The sequence below is a fragment of the Pleurodeles waltl genome, chromosome 4_2, assembly GCF_031143425.1.
Source record: "Pleurodeles waltl isolate 20211129_DDA chromosome 4_2, aPleWal1.hap1.20221129, whole genome shotgun sequence".
NCBI lineage: Eukaryota > Metazoa > Chordata > Amphibia > Caudata > Salamandridae > Pleurodeles > Pleurodeles waltl.
Genome location: NC_090443.1, coordinates 740,768,073 through 740,791,509, shown reverse-complemented (window position 1 = coordinate 740,791,509; position 23,437 = coordinate 740,768,073). Strand labels below are relative to the sequence as shown.

At 44.6% G+C, this 23,437-nt stretch overlaps 1 protein-coding gene across 1 annotated transcript in view; it reads right to left on the bottom strand.

Moving 5' to 3' along the window:
- Window positions 1–10,163, bottom strand: part of LOC138293254 (retinol dehydrogenase 8-like) — an 88,295-nt gene extending 78,132 nt beyond the window's left edge. The window contains exon 1 of the mRNA XM_069232378.1: window positions 9,891–10,163. Within this exon, the coding sequence (XP_069088479.1) occupies window positions 9,891–10,095 (205 nt within the window). The 5' untranslated portion in view covers window positions 10,096–10,163. The remainder of the gene's footprint in view (window positions 1–9,890) is intronic.
- Window positions 10,164–23,437: the final 13,274 nt, after the last annotated feature.

Genomic DNA, 23,437 nt, shown 5'->3' with positions numbered 1-23,437 from the left:
ATTGTTCTATAAATAATTCAGCGCTTAAGCCATCTGTGCGTTCAAGGAACCCGACCAACCGTATGTTATTGCGACGGGACCTGCCTTCTGCGTCTTCCGCTCTGCGTTTTAAGGAATCAACTTCTGTTGATAGATGCGTTAGTTGCAGTTGAAGGTCTTTCATAGAGCGGGGAAGGGTCACCGTGTCTTTTTCAAGTTCGGACACCCTGTCGGCCAGTGCGTGTTGATCAATACGAAGTATATTGAGATCTTCCGTTACCGAGCCAATTTTAGCCTCCAGGGTAGTCTTGGTGTCTAGAATGGCTTGCAGTATTTTTTCGAATTGTGACGTGTGTGATTGTAAGGTGAGTTCCAGCTTCTGCAGTGTCGCTTGCGTGGTGGTGTGGGCTTCTGGGGGGTTGAGGTAGTGTGGTCCATTTAGCCCGGAGGTGCTTGTGCAGTCTTTGGCTTAACCATTTGGCAGACGCAGCAGTGCCTGTACGTTAGCACTACGCATGAACTCACAGCGATGACTGTGGCCCAGTCAAGTGTCTCGACAATCTGGCCTAGATGTTAAGGCCGAGTAAAGTATATGCAGGACAAATATCTTGGGGATTAGCAGCCTTGTACGTTGACCATTTACTTGCGAGGCCTACAAATTATTATGCCAATGGGGATTTATGATGCTATTGAGGTGTGGACTGAGCACTGCGAGGTTAGTCAAAGGCTATAGCTGTTATGGTTGCCTTGGGTCTCAGGAGAATAACTAGCATGGTAGTGAATTGCGACCCGATGAGTGTCGCCGAGAAGCTCACCTTATGCGGTTGTCCAAGCCCGTTTTACGCTTTGCACCCGTCCGTTGGTTGTGCTCCTGCTGTCTCACCCCTCCTGAGGTGAGGCACGGTTCTATACAAAAAAGGGGCGATAATCCAGTGCAGACCTCAAGCCCAGGGTATTTGGAAAAGCAATCCGACCTCTACGGGCCCCGTCATTTCAGGCACCATGGGGGCCATGGGTCAGTGCCATTGTGCAATTGCGCCCACATGTGTCGATTCCGGGACGCCACTTCTGTGCAGCGCGCCTCCTCACAGTACGAGCCCACTTGCCAGTGGGGTCGGCCTTCCAAGACCGAATGGCTGCAGTCGGACGAGGGTTCAGCACTCAAAATGGCGGCCTCAGCTTGTGAGGCCGCCCGGCAGTGTTATGTATACGGCCCGGCCTCCGGGCCGGCCGAGGTGCTTATTACCGCCTCCAACGGACATGGAGGGGAGCCAGGACGCTGATGACCTCAGAGGGCGCTCCCCTCCAGGGATACAGCACGGGCGAGCCCGCTCCGGCAGGGCCCAACTCAGAATGGGCGGCACCGCAACAGGGAAGTCCCGGCCGGCGCCGCTGCTTCAGGATAGACTTCCCGGGTCCGCGCTCAGCTCCCGCGCTCCCGGCGAAGTTAAATCAGCGGCAGCTCACCATTTCGGTCCCACACAGACCCAAGCGCCAGCCCTGGGCCACAAGGTACCCGGCGGGGCGCGCACAGAACACACAGGTCCTGAAAGGGCGCCCGTTACTCTCCGGATTTGCGGCAGCTCCGGATCCACAGTCTCGGGCGCCGATGCAGCCCCCCGACGGCACCCTAAACGGCATCTGCACCCCACAAAAGGGGAGCCAGGGCATCTCAGACAGGATGATTATGCGGGCCAGGGATCGGAGCTGCAGTTTATGCTGCCGCTCCGGTCGCCATCTTGGCTACGCCCCACACCTCTTTGTGCTTCTTTCTTCTTTTCCAGGTTAGATCTGAGTTTTTGTGCCAGGGGAGCCCCTTAAATCCTGGTTTAGGGGTAATTGAAGGATGTGAGGGACAGTAGTGAATGGGCTACTAGTCCCTATAGCTAATCCGTCCCTGAAGTGATGACTTCCTGTGGGGGTGTGTCACTTTTCTACACAGAACTTAAGGGTCTGCCAAGATGGCAGAACCCTCCCTCTGCTGTGCAAACCTTCTAGCCTGCCTTAAAGGTGTGGCTATTCTTCCGGAGGTGCAAGCCTCCTGCAAAACTAATTTTCCACCTGCCTCGCCGGGCACGGCAGAAAGGGTTTTGTCCTCTACTGTGGGGACAGCTACTTACACATCAAAGGCGGCGGAAGCCTTCAAGGTTCACGGCCCTGATGCTTTTCTCACTAGCCAGCCTGGAAGGGAAGAGGTGTGAACTCCTTCCTGTTCAGGCCCTTTGTCTTTTATCCTGTCAAGGTGCTAGTACCACCAGCAGGAGGTCAGACTCTTGTCTGCGGTGATAGAGGCTCGATAACTTGGTGAGCACCCTCTAAGGGTGCCACCTGGGCATCTGCTTTTTAATCCTAAACATGGGCACCATGTTTAGAGTTAAAAAAACACAATGTTTGATACAAAACATGATGGGATTCAGACGGGTCATTGCAGAGCTGGATCTCTGTGCAGTGGTCAGATGCCAGCCCATGTTATACAATGGACCGCCGGTTACTCGGGCCAGCATCGCTTTTTAGATGCCAGCACGGGCATATGTGCTCCAGCACATATGTCTTCACTCATGGGTCAGTGCACCCTGCCTCCGGGGCTAGCGGGGGCCTGCTTTAGGGGTGACTGACCTGCCCATGAGCAGTACCAGGGACTCTGCCTGCACCTGGTGTGGGCAGACCCTCACTCGAGCAGCAAGCTGCTCGTGGAAGCCGACATGGCAGCTCTGTGGTCCCTTTTTTCCTCAGGTTACTCAGGGTGGCACAATCAGTGCTGCAGCCCTGGTGACCCCCTTTACCACCTAGGCCCTGGGTACCATTTACTAGGGACTTACAAGGGTGGTAAAGTCCTTGCTAACTGGCCTATGCAATTTGACAAACAATTTAAGGGAGAGAGCATTGGTACTGAGGCCTGGTTAGCACGCTTCGGTAACCTGACAGGTCAAAAACGACAGCATCTGACAGCAAACAGTGGGGGGTGACCATCCAAAAAGAGGCCCTTTACAACAGTTACAGACCATAATTGATTAAGGTCATCATAAGAAGGGATCACCAAGCACACCCTGTGCGAAAAACGTGCCTGTATTAGGTATGTAGTGTATGTAGTTAACATGCTAAATTGGTAAACACTCCATATGCCATCACTAGTATCCCTTGAAATCCATAGCCGCTGCAGATTTAATTTCTTAAGTAGTACGATCTGAGTCAGATTCCCTTACATAAGACATAGGAGATACTGGAGACGTGTGATTACTTTTTGAAGAAGCGGGTGTTGGGCCATGCCTGAAGAGGCAGAGTGATACTAATATATTAAGGGAAACCCTTTTGTAAACTCTTTGCACCATTTTCAGCAGAGGGTAGTTATAGTATGTTTTTGTATATTCCAATTTCCCCATCAGTCGTATTTTCCCAATTACTATCTGTGTGATGCACACTGGGTCCCATCCTTTGCAAGGAAAAGCGATACATTTGGATAGGGCCAGAAAATAAAAGCTCTCGATAGTCCCACGCAGCCAGTCAGCACTGTCAATACTGATTTTCTTTTACATAACCTTACTTTAGTTAGTGCCACGCCTTACGCAGCGTACCCGTGGAGTACTCTCACAGGCTATACTTACAATTCCACTTTTAATAAACCCAAACGTTGTATGTGTTGCATCACTTTGCATATGTACATCTTTAAATATCATTAAACAAATATTTCCATTGGTATGTTTAATGTAACATTGTTTACAACAGAATTATGTATTATATTATCCTGCATGCCTGCCTTTAATTTTGAACCATCAACCTGTCTCTGCAATAGCGATGCACACAGTGTGCTACACGTATGTGTCCTTACAAACAATACTTTTACAGAGAAACCTCAACAACAAAATATTCAGTAAACATTGAAAGTATTTCTTTAGGAGGAGGATCTATTACATCCAGCCTTTGGTAACTAACACTTTCAACCTGATTTTTAGCTGAACCTTAACACTAACCGTTTCACCATCCTAACAGTGAGTCTGACTGAATATAAGATCATTCTCCTAAAGTTGCCATAGTCTGCTCTCTCAAACCTGCAGCACAAAACACTTTGCATAATCAAAGTCGGTTGCATGGGCTTTGAAAATACAAAGTCTAAATTGGCAATGCACAAACGTGCCTTGTGATTCCTAAGTGGCGTTATGAATCACCATGCACAAGGCATTACTAACTCATGCAAATAGCAAAGAAAAACGGATGCTAAGGGAGTGCCTCTGCTTGTGATCGGCAAATGCATGCACTTTTCGCAGTCGCATAGCACACTTTGTAAGCATCTGCCATGGGCAAAGATGAACCGTTTGCAAAATTGGAAGTGACAATACTCGACATCTTATACTTTGGTGGTGGGGCCTGGACACACTGGGAAGAGCAGAGAGCATCCCACAGCCCACTGCGTGCTCTGCACAGGACAAATAAAGCGTGCCACTCTTTGTGGCATTCTGACCCTTGTCCCTTTAATGGTTCCGATGCAGGAACATTCCGAGGTATGGGATGGTCTACAGTTCCATATGGGCCTCTATTCCAGCATTCTCTCCTCTTCCCAATAAAGCTCAAGCCAGTGTCTACACTTTACTAATGAGGTGGGCAATTTGTGACTTTTTGCAAAAAGGTTCGTTTCCAATACAGGGGTATTAGAACCCCTTGCGCCGCAAAATACTTTGGCCCATATTTATACTTTTTTAGCACCGCATTTGCGTCGTTTTGTGACGCAAAATCGGCGCAAACGCCGACGTAAAAAAAAAATGATGCAAATGCGTCACTAAAAAAGTATAAATATGGGCCTTTATTTTTTAATTGGGTTCCATTTTTTAAGTATTAACCTAAAACGGTTGTCATTGTAATGACTTTCCAGGTGTCTTCGTATTTGTATTATCATAATCCCATCCTACAGCTTCTATTGTGTAACAGCCCTTTGCTGCTCAAGGGCGCAGCCTCTCAAGTCACACATATATTCACAATCCCACTGCATTCGTCATTCCCCGCTTCCAGTGCCACATCAGTCACTCATCACCACAGCTGGCGTTTAAATTCTAACATGCTGAAACAGCTTCCTGCTCTGTGACAACTCCTTGCAAGTTTGCTTCAAGGTAACCAAACCACAGGTAGCAAGCAAAGTCCAGCTACACTTGTATAACACTTAAATACCATTTGTTTGATTGAGTTGTGCTTTTGGAATCTGGACTCCTGCTGCAGTTCTGGGGTACTCGTTGGCCAGAGACAAAGTGGTGTGTTGACTTTGTATTTGGTTGTGTATTGTATTGAGAAGGGATAAGTCACTTTGGATAGTGACTGGTGAGGTTATAGTAGACTAGAAGTGTAATGGCTAGTGATGGAATATGTTGGCAGTGGTTGGCTTCTTCGTGTTATGAAGGATGTACATCAAAATATCAAGGTCGCCAATATCGACCTGCATTTATTTTGACTCCCGAATATCAGCTACCCACAGAGCTCTGAGGTACGCACACATAGGGAAGTATAGATTTACTATTCTTAACGTCACATCTATTTATCTTGTCAATGTGCTGGCAGTCAATATTCTGTAGCCGATGTGGGGCAGGCAGATATATTAAAAAAATGATACTTTGGTAATACAACCTCCAGGGGCTGTATCATGATCCCATTCTTGCACTGCGCTGACACAGTACGGGCCTGCGTATTTTGTTTTTTCATCTACAACGCATATATTAACTTGAAAAATCTCTTAGTAAAGGGATGCGCTGTTGACGGCAGCGCTCGGAAACATGCAGACGCAATCACAGCCCCATGTTTGCCACCTCTGTTGTCTACAGCCCATGCACTAACTTTGAGTGAAAGTTATTCCAAAAATGTATGAAATTACATTGCTTAAAGCCATACCAATATTTCTGAGTAGGAGAGAAAGTTACCAATGAAATTTTGTTATGTCTCTAATATAGTGACTTTGCTAGAATTAGGTCACCCTGACTCCCAAACACACACCCAAAAGAGTTTTGCAATCTGAAACACACAGTAACAATTGTTTGAAGAGATGATCTGATACAGAAGGATCCAGTAAGTTGTAGATCCAGAGAGTGAGTTTCACGTAAGATAGATGAGCTGCAAACTCGTATCGCAGTGGTCCTTTTCCCAGCTCATAAGACTCTGCATAATCTCTGGTCCACGAGTATCCAGAGGCATCGTCTTCTAATATTCACAGATAATGCTACATTATTTGTGTTAGTGAACAAGGTGTGCCAAGTAGGGATAACTGTATCAACTGCTGCCTCTGTTGATGTTTGCTTTGCACCCCATATAATTCATTAATTTACTAGTGATCATTTCAAAATCTGAATTAATTTAGCTTGTGTTAGCTTTAGTATCTGTTTTTCGTATCATTTTACAGTGATGGCTTGTGAACATGTTGCACCCTCAATTCTTGAAAAAATATGTAAGAGCCATTTATCTAAATCAAAGGCCACATGATCTCGGGTCCAGTGATTAAATTAGGATTAAACAACTGGAACGTCACTTTTCCTGACCCCTTGATTTTGTATTTTGTTGTACTGACCCCACTGGCGTGACCACACAAAGATGAATCTGTTATTGCTGACTGGCTAGCTCTGTATTAAAAGTGTGTACAATTTTTATTAGGCGAATGTAATCTCACGTAAATCATGATTTTAGGTCTACCTGTAGAATGTGCGGGTACCTTTTCCTATGTCTCTGCCCATTGTATAATTTAAATTTGCAAGTTTTTTTGTGGAGCAGAAATATCTCACGCGAACACTGGAAATAGAGGTATGTGCCACATTTACTTCTCGCACCATGAGTCTCTGTAGGTAACTTGTGAGCATTTTGTTTACAGGTCCATAGCTTGTATACCTCTCTTTCTTGTGACGGTTCAGCAGTGAAGATCTTGGGTACCCACAAATTATCTGTAGTTTTTACAAGAATTATGGGTAGCAAAAAAGAAAATACTACCCCACTTGCCCTACCAGTAGTTATCATGACACTTTCAGACATTTTCCTTATAATAGAGCTGTGGATGGATAAACTGTGTGTGTGCCAGAATAAAGCAGAGATGGATTTTCTCCAAACAACTGAAAACTCAGTTCCTCAGATTATCACATTACTCAGATCAAACGACATCTCTTGTGGGACCTCAACAGAAAACTATAGCATGAGGCCACTAAAATCTGTTGCCTTTTCCCCATTACTTGAAACTCTAGCACCGCAGTTATAAGAACTCTATTTTCTAGTTTCTTTTTTCGTAGTTGGTCTCATACCTCCTATAAATTCTGCACCGTTTGTTTTTTATGAAGGAAATAATGCTTTTTTTCCCTCATTTGATGTTATATGTTGACCATGGGGCGGCCATAAAGAGAACACAAAAAAACTTGGTTTAACTGTTTCTTTCCATATGAGCGCATTACAAATGCAATATGAATAAAAGGCCACCAAGATTTAGTTTCATGCCTTTTCAAAGTTTGCTCAGAGTGAGTATCTCCAAGGACTTCAATATTTGTGTGAGTATTTTAGCCCATTCAGAAGTCGGAAATGCACCGCTATCTGACACTGATCTGTGTATTTATGAAATTATTATGTAGCCTCGCCGTGAGGCAGACTATATGATGGATATAGCCTTTCTTGCTCCTTTACCACCCATAGACGTAAACTATACCCCATTCATCAATCTCGCCACTTTCATACTGACTTTCAATTAACATATCTGAACCTTTTTAGTTCACAGCTGTCTCCAGACTTTGGAGTCAAAAAAGAGCTTGAAGAACCAGTTTTGAGACAGAGGCTTAGGCTCTGCCACTCATGTTGATCTTCCACTCTACAACCTTCTGATTGGCCAGATGTGTGCTTCCAATGAAAAGAGTGTATAGATCACTCTTTTTGCATCAGGGGAATACTCTATAGAGTGGGTCTGAGTTGGTTATAGTGCCAAGTCAATGATCAAGGCTAATTGGTTTATTATAAAATGTTACTAAACAAAACAGTAGACCTGACCTACTCACTGTGAAACATATGTTAAAGGCAATAGGCCGTCATGGGCTTTTTGTTAAGCTGCCCTAATGCCTGCATGCCCTAATACCTGCATGCACATATTTCATCACATGGAATCCATAAACTAGTGTATGAGGCAAGGGTTTGATATTGACGACCCCTAGGGTAGAAGATTTGCACCTTGGAAGTCCTTGTCAACGTTTTGATTTGTTTTGCCATCTGTAATTGTGTACATACTTCAGTTGGTTATGGTGATAAACAGCTGTAGGCCTGACTTTAAGTGAATGACATAGGTCTCTTCTGTTTATTATGAAAATGTATGCCAAATGCAGTAGTCCTGATTATTTATTGTGAAAGGCATATGTTAGAGACAATGAGTGTTTAAGGGTGGAGATTATTATATATTATATACACAGAGCACATTACTATTCTAAGATTGTCATCTGCTGTGTTTAATTGTTTTCTTTTCCTTGTTTTTATTGCAAGTATATGCATGTCTTATTCAGGAGAAAGTGTTTATTGCTTGTTTCTACTTTTAGTCATTTAATTTAGTTTGTTGAGTTTGTGTGTGTGTTTTGCTGTGGGTGAGTTGGTGGGGAAATGCAAGAATGGGGAAATGGCAGGTGCATGATGATAGGGTACAAGAATGAGTGCATGCCAAATGAGTCATGTGAGTGCCTAGACTCATCAGTGACAGAAGAGGCACTTTCAGTAGTAAGCACGATAGACTGGCATTCACAATGCTTATTGCCAACAACATATCTGCTCACAACATACCCAGGGATGGGGAATTCACTGAGAAGGCTTCCGGAAACAGAGTGACTATGGGGCAAAGAAGACAAACCTCGGGGCACATGAGTTTAGTGACAGGGAGAGTACCTAAAACAAGGGCCAAACAAACTCAGGCAGAAATGCTTGCTGACAAGAGTTAGGGGTCTGCTAACATGTCTCTGTACCAAAACAAAGATCTAGGATTTGTAAAGCGCAGCAAATCACCCGTGAATGTCTCAAGGCGCTGAATTGTAGGCACAGGGAGATTAAGTGATTTGCCCAGAACCACATGATGTTGAGCCCATACTCGAGCCAGCTCCTCCAGCTCCGAGGTCGGCAGCTCAGGTCTTTAGCCACACCCTTCCCTCTCCCAACAAGCACTGACACTGACAGCTGTGATTGTCTGGAAAACTCTAGATTCACATCCCCTCTGCTACAGTGGAGTCACCCTAGCGCTATGTGGAGCCATCCTAGGTCTGCGTCTGAAGTCACGAAGCCTCCCAACCGTGACTTGCGAGTGGGGCATCATGTTTTGTCCTCTCGTCATCCCCCGTCCTAGCACGTCGCTGTTCCGCCGCCAAAGGGCATGTCCGAAGCCCACGTGCTTCCAAGACAGGATGTCTTCCGATGCCAACTTCACAGTCTCATCCGGGCAGGGGTGAACTGGGAACCAAATGTAATTTAGGAAAAGCCTGCAGTAAACAGCCCAATGTTGCACCGAGAGAGCAGCAAATGTGGCAGGCTAATGGTGGCACACATCTTTTTACCGACCCTGTTCACAGTCCGCGTTAATCATTTAAAGGGCACTATGATAAAGAACTTTGTTTAACGTCCGTTTTTGCATCTATTCGAAAGAAATATCTCAGGCCTCTTGTCGAAAAACAAATTTTATTCGCGATAGGAAAGCGGCATTAGAATTGTGTGCGATGGGTCCATCAGAAACGCCTGCTGCACCTGCGCTCTTCTCGAAGAAAGCTGTGACTCTTAAGATGCTCCTTGAGCGTAGCGCCTTGGGACCCTGCTCCAGGAATGGTGCACAGCTGTCTTTAGCAATATTTTGGCACTTCCTTATTAAACAACAGCCTGAAAAAATATGTGCCCTGCCCCCCTTAATAAAAAAAAGTTTAAACATATTTAGTGAGCGCCACAACAGTTACCTTTAAATCGCCGCTCTTCGTCGTGGGCCAGTTTAGCAGCGATGGCCAGGCCGATGCCCGAGGAGCAGCCCGTGACCAGCACCGTTTTCTGCGCCATTTCCCCTCTCCAGAAAGGTAGGTGTCTGCGCGAAGAATCACGACCAGTCCCCCTCCGCACAGACCGGCGCCCACAGAAGAACAAGCTCGACGCCATATGTTTCCACATAACACGTAGGGCCTTAGCCGCCTCTTTGCCGAGTCAGCGCGTCTAAAAGCGCCCAGCTCGGGGTATGATGCGATTAAAGGCAGCTAATCCCCCCTTCTGACAGGAAGGGCGAGTATGTAACAGCATAACGATATAATCTGGAGTGGGCGGGGGCTGGACCCGGTAATTCCTCAGCAGCTGTTGTATGTTTAATGCAAAATGTTGCAAAAATAACAATACGTTCATTTTTTTTCTGGAAAAGAAGCACCATACAAGCTATGCTAGCAAACTTTGCAGGCAGCATGTGGAGTTCTTCCCACAGCCGGTGGGGGTTGGGTGGGGGCGAGAAAGTATAAGCAGGAGGCTGTGAGTTCCTCCATAACGACTGAAATAAATGCTTTCATAAGAACTTCCCGTTCTGCAGTTACCTCTGTCCTGCTCCTGACCTTATCTCAGTTGAACCAGTCTTTTCCGTCTTTTGGATTGCTAAAATTGGCCTAACCTCAGAGATGGGCACGTGACTGCCCACCCAGGTTGAGTTTGTTGCCTTGAGCAATGCTATGTGAGGTGCAGGGCTTTGACAAATCAGCAGGAAGTGAGAGATGGCCTCGCCAGTGGGTACGCACTGCACGTGACACGTGCACTTAGGCTTGCAGCGAACCACATTTCTGAAATCAAACGAAAACTCACCTGTCTTCCACAAAGCCCCAAATACATTTCCAAAGAAGCATTGCAAATGGAATGGAGCCTGAGATGTACCCACCTCTATAGTCCACTATTGGTTAACCCAGGACGCAGTGGAGACGATTGGTCAATTATAGTATTTTTAACTTCAAAATGTTTCTCTTGAATGCTGTGTAACAAGTACCAATAATAAACGAAAGATGGACGTTCTGATTCTTTTAAACACCTCATTATCTGACGTGATAAAGGAATAGTTAGCAGTTCGAGGGAAACTATACATTACGATGCCTTTTCAAAAAAATGTACACAAGAAGGTGTAAAAGCTACAAAACATATCTTCATATTGTTTACAAATTAAGAGGCAGATTAACAAGCCCCTTGCACTGCCTTAAAGCCACCTTAGCTTCATTTTTAGGATGCTAAGCCGGCATTAAGGTGGCCATTTCCCTGCATCATATTTACAAAGTGGCACAATGCATGCATTGCGCCAATTTGCAACCCCTTGTGCCACATCAGGCCTGCGTCAGGCATAATGTATACAAGGGGGGCGCTCCGATGCAGGGAAGCCCGAAAAATGGAGCAGTGATATATACAAGATTTCACTGCGCCATTTTTTCTATCATTTTTAACGCATGCTCAGGGCAGGCGTTAAAGTGACGCACCCCTAATAATCTATGGGCCTCCCCGTGCTTTGCTGCACTAGCGTTAACATTTTTGACGCTAGTTCAGCAAAGTGCCACTATATCATTAAAATGTTTTACGGTGTTGTGGTAACAAGCGCCATGTTGCGCTCTATTGTAAATAGGGCACAACCATAGTGATGCCAGAGGGGAAGGGATGCAAGAAAAGTGGCGCATCTGGACAGATGCGCTACTTTCTTGTAAATTTTCCCCTTAGTTGGTAAGTAAACTATCAATAGTTTATTTATCTAAAAAACATAGAATCAATTGAAATAGGTTTCTTTATTGCTTAAGCGAGGATTCAGAAAAAGTGTCCTTCCAGAGTGATAAAAAGAAAAGTGAAATTGAGTCCAACCACAGATCAATAAGACTAGCCACCATAATTGGGTACTGTATTTTATAGATCAAAAGCAGGGATGGAAGATCTACCATCTTGGAATGCAGTGGTGTAGGGAATGAGTGTATATCAGGTGACCACGGAGCTTTATCTTTCCGGATATTCATCTAATTTGTTTGAGATGCAGGAGTTTGCTGATATCCAAGAGTATTGTCCTAAAATACGATCAGTGCCTCTGATTTATATTTACCCTTCCCAACCATGCATGCCTGGAGGTTTTTCCTTAGGTCTTTCCAACTGCCTAGAACAGTTTTGTGTGCTAAGGTGAACATGAGATCTAATAGCACAAGCTCGTTCATTCTTAGATTAATAACATTTCTACCTCAGTGATGTTAAGAATATTTTATATGTAGGGTTATATACCGTCCCAGAACTGGTGTAACAGTGAACATTCAAAAAGCATATGAGAAAGGTTACCTGTACTTGTTTTGTAGCTCCGACATCTCTTTTCGGTTGAGGTACTTCATTTTACAAGTCTGTCGGGTCTGAAATGACTAGAAAAGAAGGAAGAATTTAGTTTTGGCTAGATTGGGGGTAATATTTTTAGTAAAGGAACTTGACGAAATTTGGGGCCATATCTTATCCGACAGGTCTGTTTTATTGTTTATGGACCAGTCATTTGCCTATTTATCCTGTTTAGATTTCGGCAGATTTGAACTAAGTGGTTTTTAGAAGTGCTTATATCTTGACCATTGGATATACACCTTGTTTGATTCTGCAGATTAAAGACACAATAGTGGGGTCTTGATAAGTGAAAGCATTATGTGCGGAGATAGCCAATTTTAATTGAAGGAAATTGAAAGAAACCCTACATTTTGTATCCTATCAATTTGTTACAGGTTTGCATGTCATCGGGTATATTACTATCTTTAATATATAAAACCCCTTTCTTACTCCAACGTTTGATCAATGTATGGCTCCAGTCAGTGTTGATTTTCTTATTATACTATAGTGACACCAAATTAGAATTTATGAGAGTGGTCAATCAATTATAGCATTTGTATAGCATAGCACTATCACCCACAAGGGTATCTGGGCGCTGAGGGTGCTATGTCTCAGTTGAAAAGCCAGGTCTTGAATCTCCTTCTGAGGTCTGCCAGGGAGGGAGCTGTTTGGAGGTGTGGGGCAGGCTGTTCTGGGGCTTGGCTGCTATGTAGGAGAAGAAGCACTGGATGTGGGTGTGTGTACAAGGTTCAGCGCAGCAGAACATAGTTGTCTTGCTGAGACGTAGAAGCTCCGTCAATGGTTGATGTAGGATGGTCCTAGCTTGTGGAGAGCCTTGTATGTGAGTGTGAGGATTGTGAATTGGCATCTCTTCTGGACAGGGAGTCAGTGGAGGTTCCTGAGGTATGGGGTGATGCTAGAACACTTAGGGAGGTTGAGGATGAGTCTGGCTGTAGTGTTCTGTAGAGCCTGGGGTCTTTTGAGTACCTGTGAGGACATTCCAGCATAGAAAGTATTGTCATAGTCGAGGCGGCTGGTGACCAGGGCATGTGTGATGGTCTTTCTGGTGTCGGTAGGCATCCATTTGAAAATTCGGCACAGGTTGTAGAAGCAGGATGAGGTGACTGATTTTACTTGTTGATTTATGGATAGTTGGCAGTCAAGGATGATGCCAAGGTTTTGTGTGTAGTATGATGGAGAGGGTGTTGGTCCGAGTTCTGCTGGCTACCAGCTTTGGTCACATATGGACGTGCTCTTCCTGGGGCTTCCATTTTGTTGCTGTTTAGTTTGAGGCAGCTGTTTTTTATCCATATTGCTACGTTGGTCATGTCTTTGCAGAAGTTGGCTTTGGAGTTGTGGGGGTCTTCGGTGAGCAAGAAGATTAGTTGATTGTCGTCGGCCTAGGAGACTATATTGAGTCCATAGGATCTGACGATGTCTGCAAAGGGAGGTCATCTAGATGTTAAACATGGTGGGGCTGAGGGAGGATCCTTGGGGTACGCCGCAGGTGATGTTCTTGAGTGTAGAACTGAAGGGAGGAAGGTGGATGCTCTGAGTGCGGCCTGAGAGGAAGTAGCCGACCCACTTAAGGGTGTTTTGTTGACTGCCTATGTTGTGGTAATCTGAGTGACATCTAAAAACTTGGACTTAAGTGCCAGAATTGTCTTCGTGGATAGTAAGGGTAGATATTTTTGAAAGATCTTCCATTAATAATTTTTTTAATATAACCCAGGGAAGCAATATTGCCTGTTCATTCTGGAACCAATGTGTTTCCTGCTTAAAAAGAAAGACCAACTATTTTTTTTTTCTTCTTCTGAATCTGCCAGGATTAGCTAAGACTTCCCGTATTTTGGGTAGTCTCTGTCTTTTTTAATGAGATGCAAAGTTTTTTTTTCTCCTGCCATAAGAATTTATTAATTATTTTGTCTACGTTAGTGAAAAAAAAAAAAAAACATTTGAACGGAAGCATGCTTAATAAGTAATAATGATTTGTGTGATTGTCATGTTTATTTAATTGACTCTGCCCCATCAGGTCAGAAATGTCGGGGGGATCACATTTCAATAACTTTGGAATTTTTTTATGTTTCAGGTTCTAGTTGTGTGTTATATATACTTGTAGATCATAACTAAACTCAAGACCTAGATATTGTAAATATTTCTTCTACCAAATTAAACCAAAGGTTCCTGGTATATACTTGTTGCATAGAATATTAAGAAGTAGGACCTCACAATTAACTGTATTAACAGAGTAAGCAGATACTTTGGCTTCTTCCAAAACCGAGTCAAGAAGGGATGAGATGGCTGAGTCTTCTCAATCTGTGATGACTCAAATATCATAAGCATATGCTTCAGTTTGAAAACTCATTTTACCTATTTGAATGCCAGCGATCTCTGGGTTATTATTAATAGTAACAATAAAGGCTCAATGGCAAGAACAGAGCAGGCGAGAGTGGGCAGCCTCATCTTCTCACTTGTTTTATGAGGAAGGAATCCAATAACATGCCTCCAGCTTTGGTCCTCGCACTTAGGCAGGAAGAGAGTACCAAAGACATCTTTATAAAATTATCTCGTAAGTCAAATATTTTGAGCACAATGCAAATAAAAGTCCATGCTACTCTATTAAAAGCCTTTTCAACATGCAGTGCTATCACCACTACTAGGGATGTTTTTTGTCTGGTTATATTTATGGTATCACATAGAATCCTAATATTTTCCTTAGTCCGTCTGCCCTGCATAAACCCAGCTTGGTATGTGCCAAGCAGTGATGGTAAAAATCTCTCCAGTCTTTCTGCTAATAGTTTTATGCAAATCGTACAGTCAAGATTAGAGTTATTGGCCTATACATTTTGGGTAGGCTGATAACTTTCCCTTCTTTAGGAGAAGCTTTATTTATGCTTCAGCTGTGGAACCTGTTTATTTATAAAAGTCTAACATAGTTTCTTTCAGTTCTTCCCAGAAGACTTCATAGAATTGCGCTATCAACTCGTCAGGGCCTGGTGCCTTTTCTTCTATCTGATAGAGACTACAAGCCACAGATTCCTTTCCTTAGAATATTTAGAGGCGTCAGAAAGGATCCATAATTTTTTTGAGCAAACCCTCTTATGCCTCTGAAAGTGTTGTTCAGCCCCACATGGAGTCAGTGGCGTCGTCCGCATCAGATGTGACATGCATGGTGCCTATATAGGTGCCACCCCAATGCACGGACCTCAGTTTTTTCTTTTCCACACCACAAACACAGTCAGAATCAAACTTCTCTCAGTCACTTTTTGACTGATTTCAACCTTTTTGTTGATGACTACTGTGGCTTTTTTGTGACTTTTTGTTGCTATGTCTCCAAACAAACCCACTGAGTTCACACCTTGTGTAGCCTGTCGTGAACAAATGTCAGTGACAAACCCCCATTTGGTCTGTCTGTGGTGTCTTGAAAAAGACCACGACTCCGTGTAGTGTGGAGTGCAAAACAATGAACCTGAAGGCCATCTGAGAGTGGGCCATGAACCTTTTGGCCAACCGTCACCTGTGCCGCTCTAGGTCCAGTTCGTGTGATAAGCTCCTGGAGTCACTTACATTGGCCCTCGTCCCACTCCAGGACTTCCCACAAGAAGTCTCGCAATAAGTTGAATTGCTCTTTGATGTCTCCTCATCACACCCAGTCTTCGGACAACACAAGGGAGCAATGCCACAAATCCTGACCCCGCTCGCATGTGGTCTCTGTGCAGTATGCGTGGGAAACTGGGTCTGCTCTGTGCTTTTCCGAATTTTCTGGAGCCATAGCAACCCCCTGCCCAACTCCAAGAGTTTTATGAGGCTATGAGCCTCATCTTTGGGTGGTTAAACATCTCTGAAGCATCTTTGGGTTCCACTCATTTGTAAGGGTCCTTTACTGCAGCGCAGCCGGTGAGCTCTCAGCGGCAGTTTACCTTTCAGGATCTTTTGGTGAATCTGAACCGGCCCTGGCTGTGACCATCTCCGGGCATCGTTCCAGTGACGCTGTTACAGGTGCCTCCGAACAAATCGTAATTCTTGATTCCGATATGGAGCCAGGCCAGCATCGAACAACATCACTTCCGGCTCTGACCAGGCCTACACAGCCTGAATTGAGACAAAGCCCTATTACATTGGAGGGCTCACTGAGGAAAATAAATGGTTTGAATCAGAGGATTACTATTTCTACACTAACTAACTAGCAGAGTCCATGGCCAATGACAATTGGTATGAGGACCTGGCTGATGCCAGTAGTCTGGTTTCCTTGCCACACACTACCCTCCTCTCTCCTCCCACAGTGGCAATGGAGGAAGAGGCTTCCTTTGCGATGGTGGTTCAGAGGGTGGCCAAGATCCTGGTCATACAGCTGCCCACGGTTCAAGTTAAAACAAACGTTTTGATGGAGGTGCTTTAACTGGAGGTAGCCGCATAAGAACCTTTACTACCCTTCAATGAAGCCCTCAGTGAAGTCCCGCTCAGGGCCTGGGCCAAGCCTTGCACATGCACTGCTGTGCATAGGGCTATTTCCCACTGCCACCTGGGTACCCAGCATGGTGGTCCAGACCTCAACGTCAAACTCAGTCCCAGTGTACTCCCTACCACATCACCAGATAGGGAATCCAAGAGTCTGGATACCTTAGGACAGAGGATTTTTTTCTTCCACCAGTCTGGCACTGCGGTTTGTGAATACCTCAGGCTTATTGGGCCATTATTCCCATACTGAGTGGCATACAGCTGCACAACTGCTGCTTATGTTCCCAGATGAGGCTCAGTCCATACTTTCTCAAGCTAACTCTGATGGGCGAGATGCAGCTAAGTGCATAATTTGATGCGGGTTGGATACAACCAACTCATTGGGCAGAGCCATTGCTTCTTCAGTGACGCTGAGACGTCATGCCTGGTTGAGGAATACTGGTTTGTCAGGGGAAGCCTAAGCCTTGCTTATGTACATGTCCTTCGATGGGACTCGTCAACCCTTGCCTATGCAGATGACCTTCAATGGGACTTGTCTTTTCGGAGACAAGGCAGATTCAACCGTGGAGCGATTCAAGGACAGTAGGGCCACTTCTAGATTGTTAGGGCTCTCCGTAGCCACCTGAGAACTACATTCTGGGTTGCACCCCTGCCGTGGCTATGGTAGGGGCTCTCAGCTGCATCCTTTTCCACCTAGCCACCATGGCTTACAAGGCGTTGTGTGGTCACAGAGGCTGCTCCTTTAAACTGTGTAGGGCCCACAGCCAGAAGTCCACCCAATCCTCTCCCCCCAGCAGCCACACAGTCAAAGCCTCTTTAGTTTGCGCTCAGTTCAACATAGGCACCCGGTTGGTGGCAGAACCTGACACCATCTGCTCCAATGGAGGGATACCATCCGACAAATCAGATTGTCCAATGGGGTTACACCCTCCCATTTCAACAAACCCGCTGCCACTGCCTCAATCCCCAGATCAGTTGATGGAGGACTGCCTTGTGCTCTTGCGAGAGATCGGAAGTACTGGCTCTTCTGGCCAAAGGAGCCATTGAGAGGGTACCAGAATCAGAAGTAGATCATGGTTGCTATTCCCACTACTTGCTGCTGCCAAAAAAAGATGGAGGACTACATCCTATCCTATATCTGCACCCTCTGAACTACTTCTTGAAAAAGGAATAATTTAAGATGCTCACCCTGGCTCAAGTCTTATCTGCCCTCGACTCTGGAGCTGGGAGGTAGCGTTAGACTTGCAGGGCCTTGCTGTCCAAATGTTATCTGTGGTTCATGGTGGGCCAGGAGCATTATCAGTTCGCTGTACTCCGCTTCAGTCTTACCAGTATCCCTCTGATGTTCAACAAGGTGATGGAGGTGGTTGCAGTGCATCTGCAGAGGTTAGGGGTTTCAGTCTTCCCCTACCTCAACAATTGACGGATGAAGGCGAGTCTCCCTCTCTTCCCCACCTAAAGCTCACAGTGGTGATAGATGTGTCACTCCTGGGCTGGGATGGCCACATGGGAGAGGTGGAGATCAGAGGACTCTGGTCTCTGGTGGAGTCTCAGCTCCACATCAATCTGTTTGAACTAAGAGCGATACAACTGGCATTGAAAGCCTTTCATTCCTCAATCAGGGAAGGCTAGTTCAAGCATTCACAGACAACACCACTGCAATGTGGTACTGCGACAAACAGGGTGGGAAGGGGACATGGACCCTTTGTCAGGAGGCCTCGCACCTCTGGGCAAGCCTGGAAATCATGGCATTTCCCTGGTGGTTCAACACGTGGTGGGCTCCATGAACATCAGAGAGGATAAAATCAGCTGTTGATGCCTAGCGGATCACAAATGGCATCTTCATCCAGAGGTAGTGCAAAGTCTCTTCTGAGATTGTGAAGAGCCTTAGTTAGATCTATTTTCCACTGCCGAGAATGTGCCCTGTCAGCACTTCTGCATGCTGGAGTTTCTAAAGCGGCTCTTGCTCTGAGATGCATTTCATCTAGAGTGGAGCTCAGGACTCCTGTATGCCTTTATGCTGATATCACGCCTGTTCAGAGTTCTCAAGAAGATCAAGAAAGCCTGGCCCAAGTCATCCTAGTGGTTCCAGACCAGGCATGGAGAGTATGGAATCCCAAACAGCTGAGGATGAGCATCTGTCCTGCAGTCAGGCAGCCCCTTCGCAACGATCTTCTGTCATAGCAACATGACAGGATATTTAACTTGAACCTGTTCACTCTCGACCTTCATGTATAGAGATTGAGTAGTGACAGCTGAGGGTGTTTGATCTCCCTCCTGAAATGTGTGGTGTCATTCTAGCAGCCAAGTGTTCCTTCACTAAAACTAAATACGCTTGCAGATGGGGCATGTTTGTGGCTTGGTGTACGTCTAAATCAGTTGATCCTCTGTCTGCACCCTTGTCTGAAGTTCTTGTTTGTTCTCTCCCTGGCCTAGAAAGGCTTTGCTTTCAGCACAGTTAAAAGATACCTGTCCACCATTTTTGCCATTCTACTGTTGCCGGACCAACTTTCCCTGTTCAGGTCACCTTTTGTGCCTAAGGGCCAGATGTACGACCCTCAGTGTTTGTGACTTGCTATTTGCATTTTTTTGTGACTCACAAATTGCAAGTCACAAACACTAATGTGCAACAGTGTCTGAGACACCATTAGCGATTCCCAAATTGTTTGCAAGGGACCTGCCTCATTAATATTCATGAGGCAGGTCACAATTTGCAACCCATTGGGAATGGCCGGCACTCACAGGGTTAGTGGCCTGCTGTGGTCAGAAGACCACCATGTCTGTGACCACTTTTTAAATAAAGAATACTTTTTTTTTCTAGATGCAGACCATTTTTCTTAAAGGAAAACGGGATGTATTTCAAATAAAAAAATTAAAAGTCTCCTTTTCATTTTTTAATAGGAGGCATTGGTTTGTGGAGCCACTGCTTGTTCTTACAAAATATTGGTGCCCCCATTCCTGTTTGTGAATGGCTTACCACCTTCTTCACGGAATCTGTAAAGTATGAATGTTTAGCGACTGCATTCCAGTTGCAAAACATTCATACATGCCAGTGTGATTCGGTATTAGGAAGGGACGCTCTAAACACTCCCCTTCCGAATTGCAAAAGCAAGTCAGTAAGAAGTTTTTGCATTTTGCCTTTGGTACTTGCCAAAATGCATCGCACATCTGGCCCTAGATTCCTTAAAGGTTTACAGCATCTGTTTCCTCCTACGCCCTTCATTATGCCCCAATGGGACTTGAATTTAGTCTTACCTTCTTCATGTGTTCCCCTTTTGAGCAAATTCATAGTTGCCCTCTGCTGCTTTTAACTCTAAAAACTGTCTTCCTGTAGTGATAACATCTGCCAGGAAGGTGAGTTACGAGCTCTCTCCATAAACACTCCCTACACTTCATTTGTCCAAGACAAACAGGTTCGCAGGGCTCGAGCATCCCTTTTACCAAAGGCACTGCCCCATTTTCATGTTGTGCAAATCATAACTCTGTCTACCTTTTTTCCCCTCCTCATCCTTCTAAATAAGAGGAGAGACTCTACTGTCTAAATCCAAAAAGCGCGTTATTGTTCTACATTGATTGTACCAAAGAATTCCATGTGGATGATGTTATGTTATGTGGATTTGTACAGCATGGCTAATCACCCCTGAGGGTATTCAGGCACTGAGTAGGGCAGGCCTGAAGTGGGGAGGAGGAGATCATGCCTGTTTTGTCTAGAAGAGCCATGTCTTGAGGTTTCTTCAGAAGTCCATGAGGAAGGGGTAGGTTCTGAGGTATTTCAGGAGGTTGTTCTAGGTCTTAGCTGCGAGGTGTGATATGGAGCGTCCTCTGCTTCTGGCCTTCTTGATGCCAGGGAGGTGTGCTCTTGCCTGGGATGCAGATTGAAGGTGTCTGGTGGGTTGGTAGAAGTCGAGGGGATTTTTGAGGTACGCTGGACTGGTGTTGTGGAGAGCTTTGTAGGTGTGGATGAGTTGCTTGAACTTACATCTTTCATGGACCAGGAGCCAGTGGAGATTGTTGAGGTGTGGAGACATGTGGTTATTTTGCGGAATGTTTGGGATGAGTTTGGCGGCAGTGTTCTGGGTGGTATGGATTCGGAATAGAACATGGGCTGGGATTCCAAAGCAGAAAGCATTTCCGTAGTCCATTCTACTTGCGATAAGAGCCTGGATGACTGTTTGTCTGGTGTTAAGTGGGATCCACTTGAAAATCTTCCACAGCATTCACAGGATGTGGAAGCATGATGAGGCGACAGCATTTATCTGTCTGTTCATGGAGACTGGTGTCCAGGATAATCCTAAGGTTCTCGGCGTGGGCTGTAGGCGTAAGTGTGGGCCAAGTTTGGAGGGTCTCCAAGAGGCATCCCAGGGGGAGAGGTTGTTGCAGAAGATACTGTGTTGAGCTGGAGACCATTGTTTTTCATCCAAGCAGTGGCTTTGCTCATGCAGTTGGCAAAGTTTGCTTTGGCAGTGCTGGTTGAGTCAGTAAATTAGAGGATGATCTGGGTATCGTCGACGTAAGATACTATGTTTATGCTGTGATCTCTGATGATGTCCGCAATGGGTGTTAGGTCAATGTTGAAGAGTGTTGGGCTCATAGATGATCATTGAGTGGCTCCATAGATGAGTTGCTTGGGTTTTGAAGTGTAGGGGGAAGTCTACCCAAATACTGAAACTTTCTGATGAGTCAGTTGTCGGAGACCGTATTGAAAGCTATGGAGAGGTCCAGGAGTATGATTGAGGCCATTTCTCCTCGGTTGAGGATGATTCTGATGTCATTGGTGGCGTGGCTGCAATGAGGGCTGTTTTTGTGCTGTGGCTGGTTCAAAAGCCAGATTGATAGCAGTATATGAGTTGACGGTGGTCTACGAGTTGGGAATTGATGCCTTTTTCCATGACTTTAGCCAGAAAAGGCAGGAGCGAGATGGGTCTGTAGCTACCGAGGGCACTGGATTGTGCTGTTGACTTCTTCAGTAGGGCGTTGACTGGAACAAATCGCACACCCACCTCTGGGAGAGATATTGCTATGTTATCTATTCTGAGGTAAGGAATCTGCAGCTAGGAGCCTCTATCAGATAGAGTCACTACCAGATAAAGCATTAACGATGGTAAGCAACTTGTTGTTTAGTTAATTTATTAATGGTTCTATCTCATTTAAAGAAATCTAATTATTTAGGAGGATTTTTGATCATTTTAAGACTGTGAAGATTTATGTTCTTTAAAAAGTTGATGCCGCCTTCCGGCTTAATTGACTTATTTTCAGTGTATAGATTTTTATAAAAGTCCAAAAATATTTTCGAAATTTCTTGGCGATGGGGTGGGGGGAGGGTAAGGTTAATGTTAACGCTGGTGTTTCTGCACTCTTTCTTTTGTAGGAAAAACATGCTGCATATCTGTCTTTAAAATTCTAGAAAAATACATGTTTTTACCAGGCAATCCTACAATATTACCTCTGGAAATATGTCTGATATTCTCTGGAGATGCACTTTAGTACATTTTAAAAAATCTTTTGTGGAAAGAAACCCTACGTTTTTGTGAACTGTAGGATTTTCAAGTATAAAAGTGTTTTGTACATTGGGTCCTAAATAATTATTATAACATGATAAATACTAGAAAAAGGATGTGGATGTTTCAGCCTGAAAGCCAAAATAAATCGAAATAAACGTAATGATAATTGATTATGTTGGCTAGTAACACAGTCAATCTTCCTATGGTATGTCATAAAAGTACTGCTTGGTGGATCTATTGATATCAATTTCACTTAAAAAAAGAAGATATTTCGAAAGACATAAATAATAAGTCACTTGACATTATCCTCATATGCTCTGCTCAAAGTAAAATTAACATGTTTTGAATGTTTTTTTTCCACCCAGTGCTACCATTATAAGGCATATGTCTCATTTCTACCTCCAGTGGGGATAATAAAATGTACAACATTCATAAACTGTAGCAAGGAATCTAAGTAATGTGTTTTTTTACAAATACAAAGTGAGTATGTCAGTAGAAATGCTTAAATTAAAACAAAAAAATATTGGTTTGCATGCAGAATGTAAAGTAGGTAACAGAATTAACAGTAGTTTGTTACAAACGGTTGGCCCCTGGTTTAATTACTTGTAATCTTTGACTCTTTAAATATGAGCAACATACTTTTATTACAGCCCTTTTTTAAACATAAGCACATGGAAGATGATGGGAGGAACACTTGCAATAAGTCTAACCACTGACAATCACTCAGGGTAGCATTCCATACCATTGATCTTTTGCCCAATATGCTCCTCAGTTTGGACTCAACCATATGCAAATCAGTCTTGCCCTGCTTTAGTAGGATCAGTCCTGTCTGAACTACCTGGCCAGCTCCTCCCGGAACCGTAACACAAGCAACCCATAGTGTTTGCAGATGACATGTCAAAATGCTTCATTACTGCCCATTATCCACATAAAATTACTACACAATTTCTGGGGGGTGTTGCAGCATCTGCCACACCCATACTTTCAGCACCACTGGTCACCACTGCCTCCCTCCGCACAGTTAAGATACCTGTTGAGACCACAGATTCATATTTGCTACAGTTGGGTACACATTGCCATGACACTATCGAAGTGCTAAATTTAGGTATATATTTCCATGCTAGCATAATGCCCTAGTTAGATACACATTATCATGCAAGGTTCAGAGCTTCCCCTGATAGGTACACATTGCCTTTCAA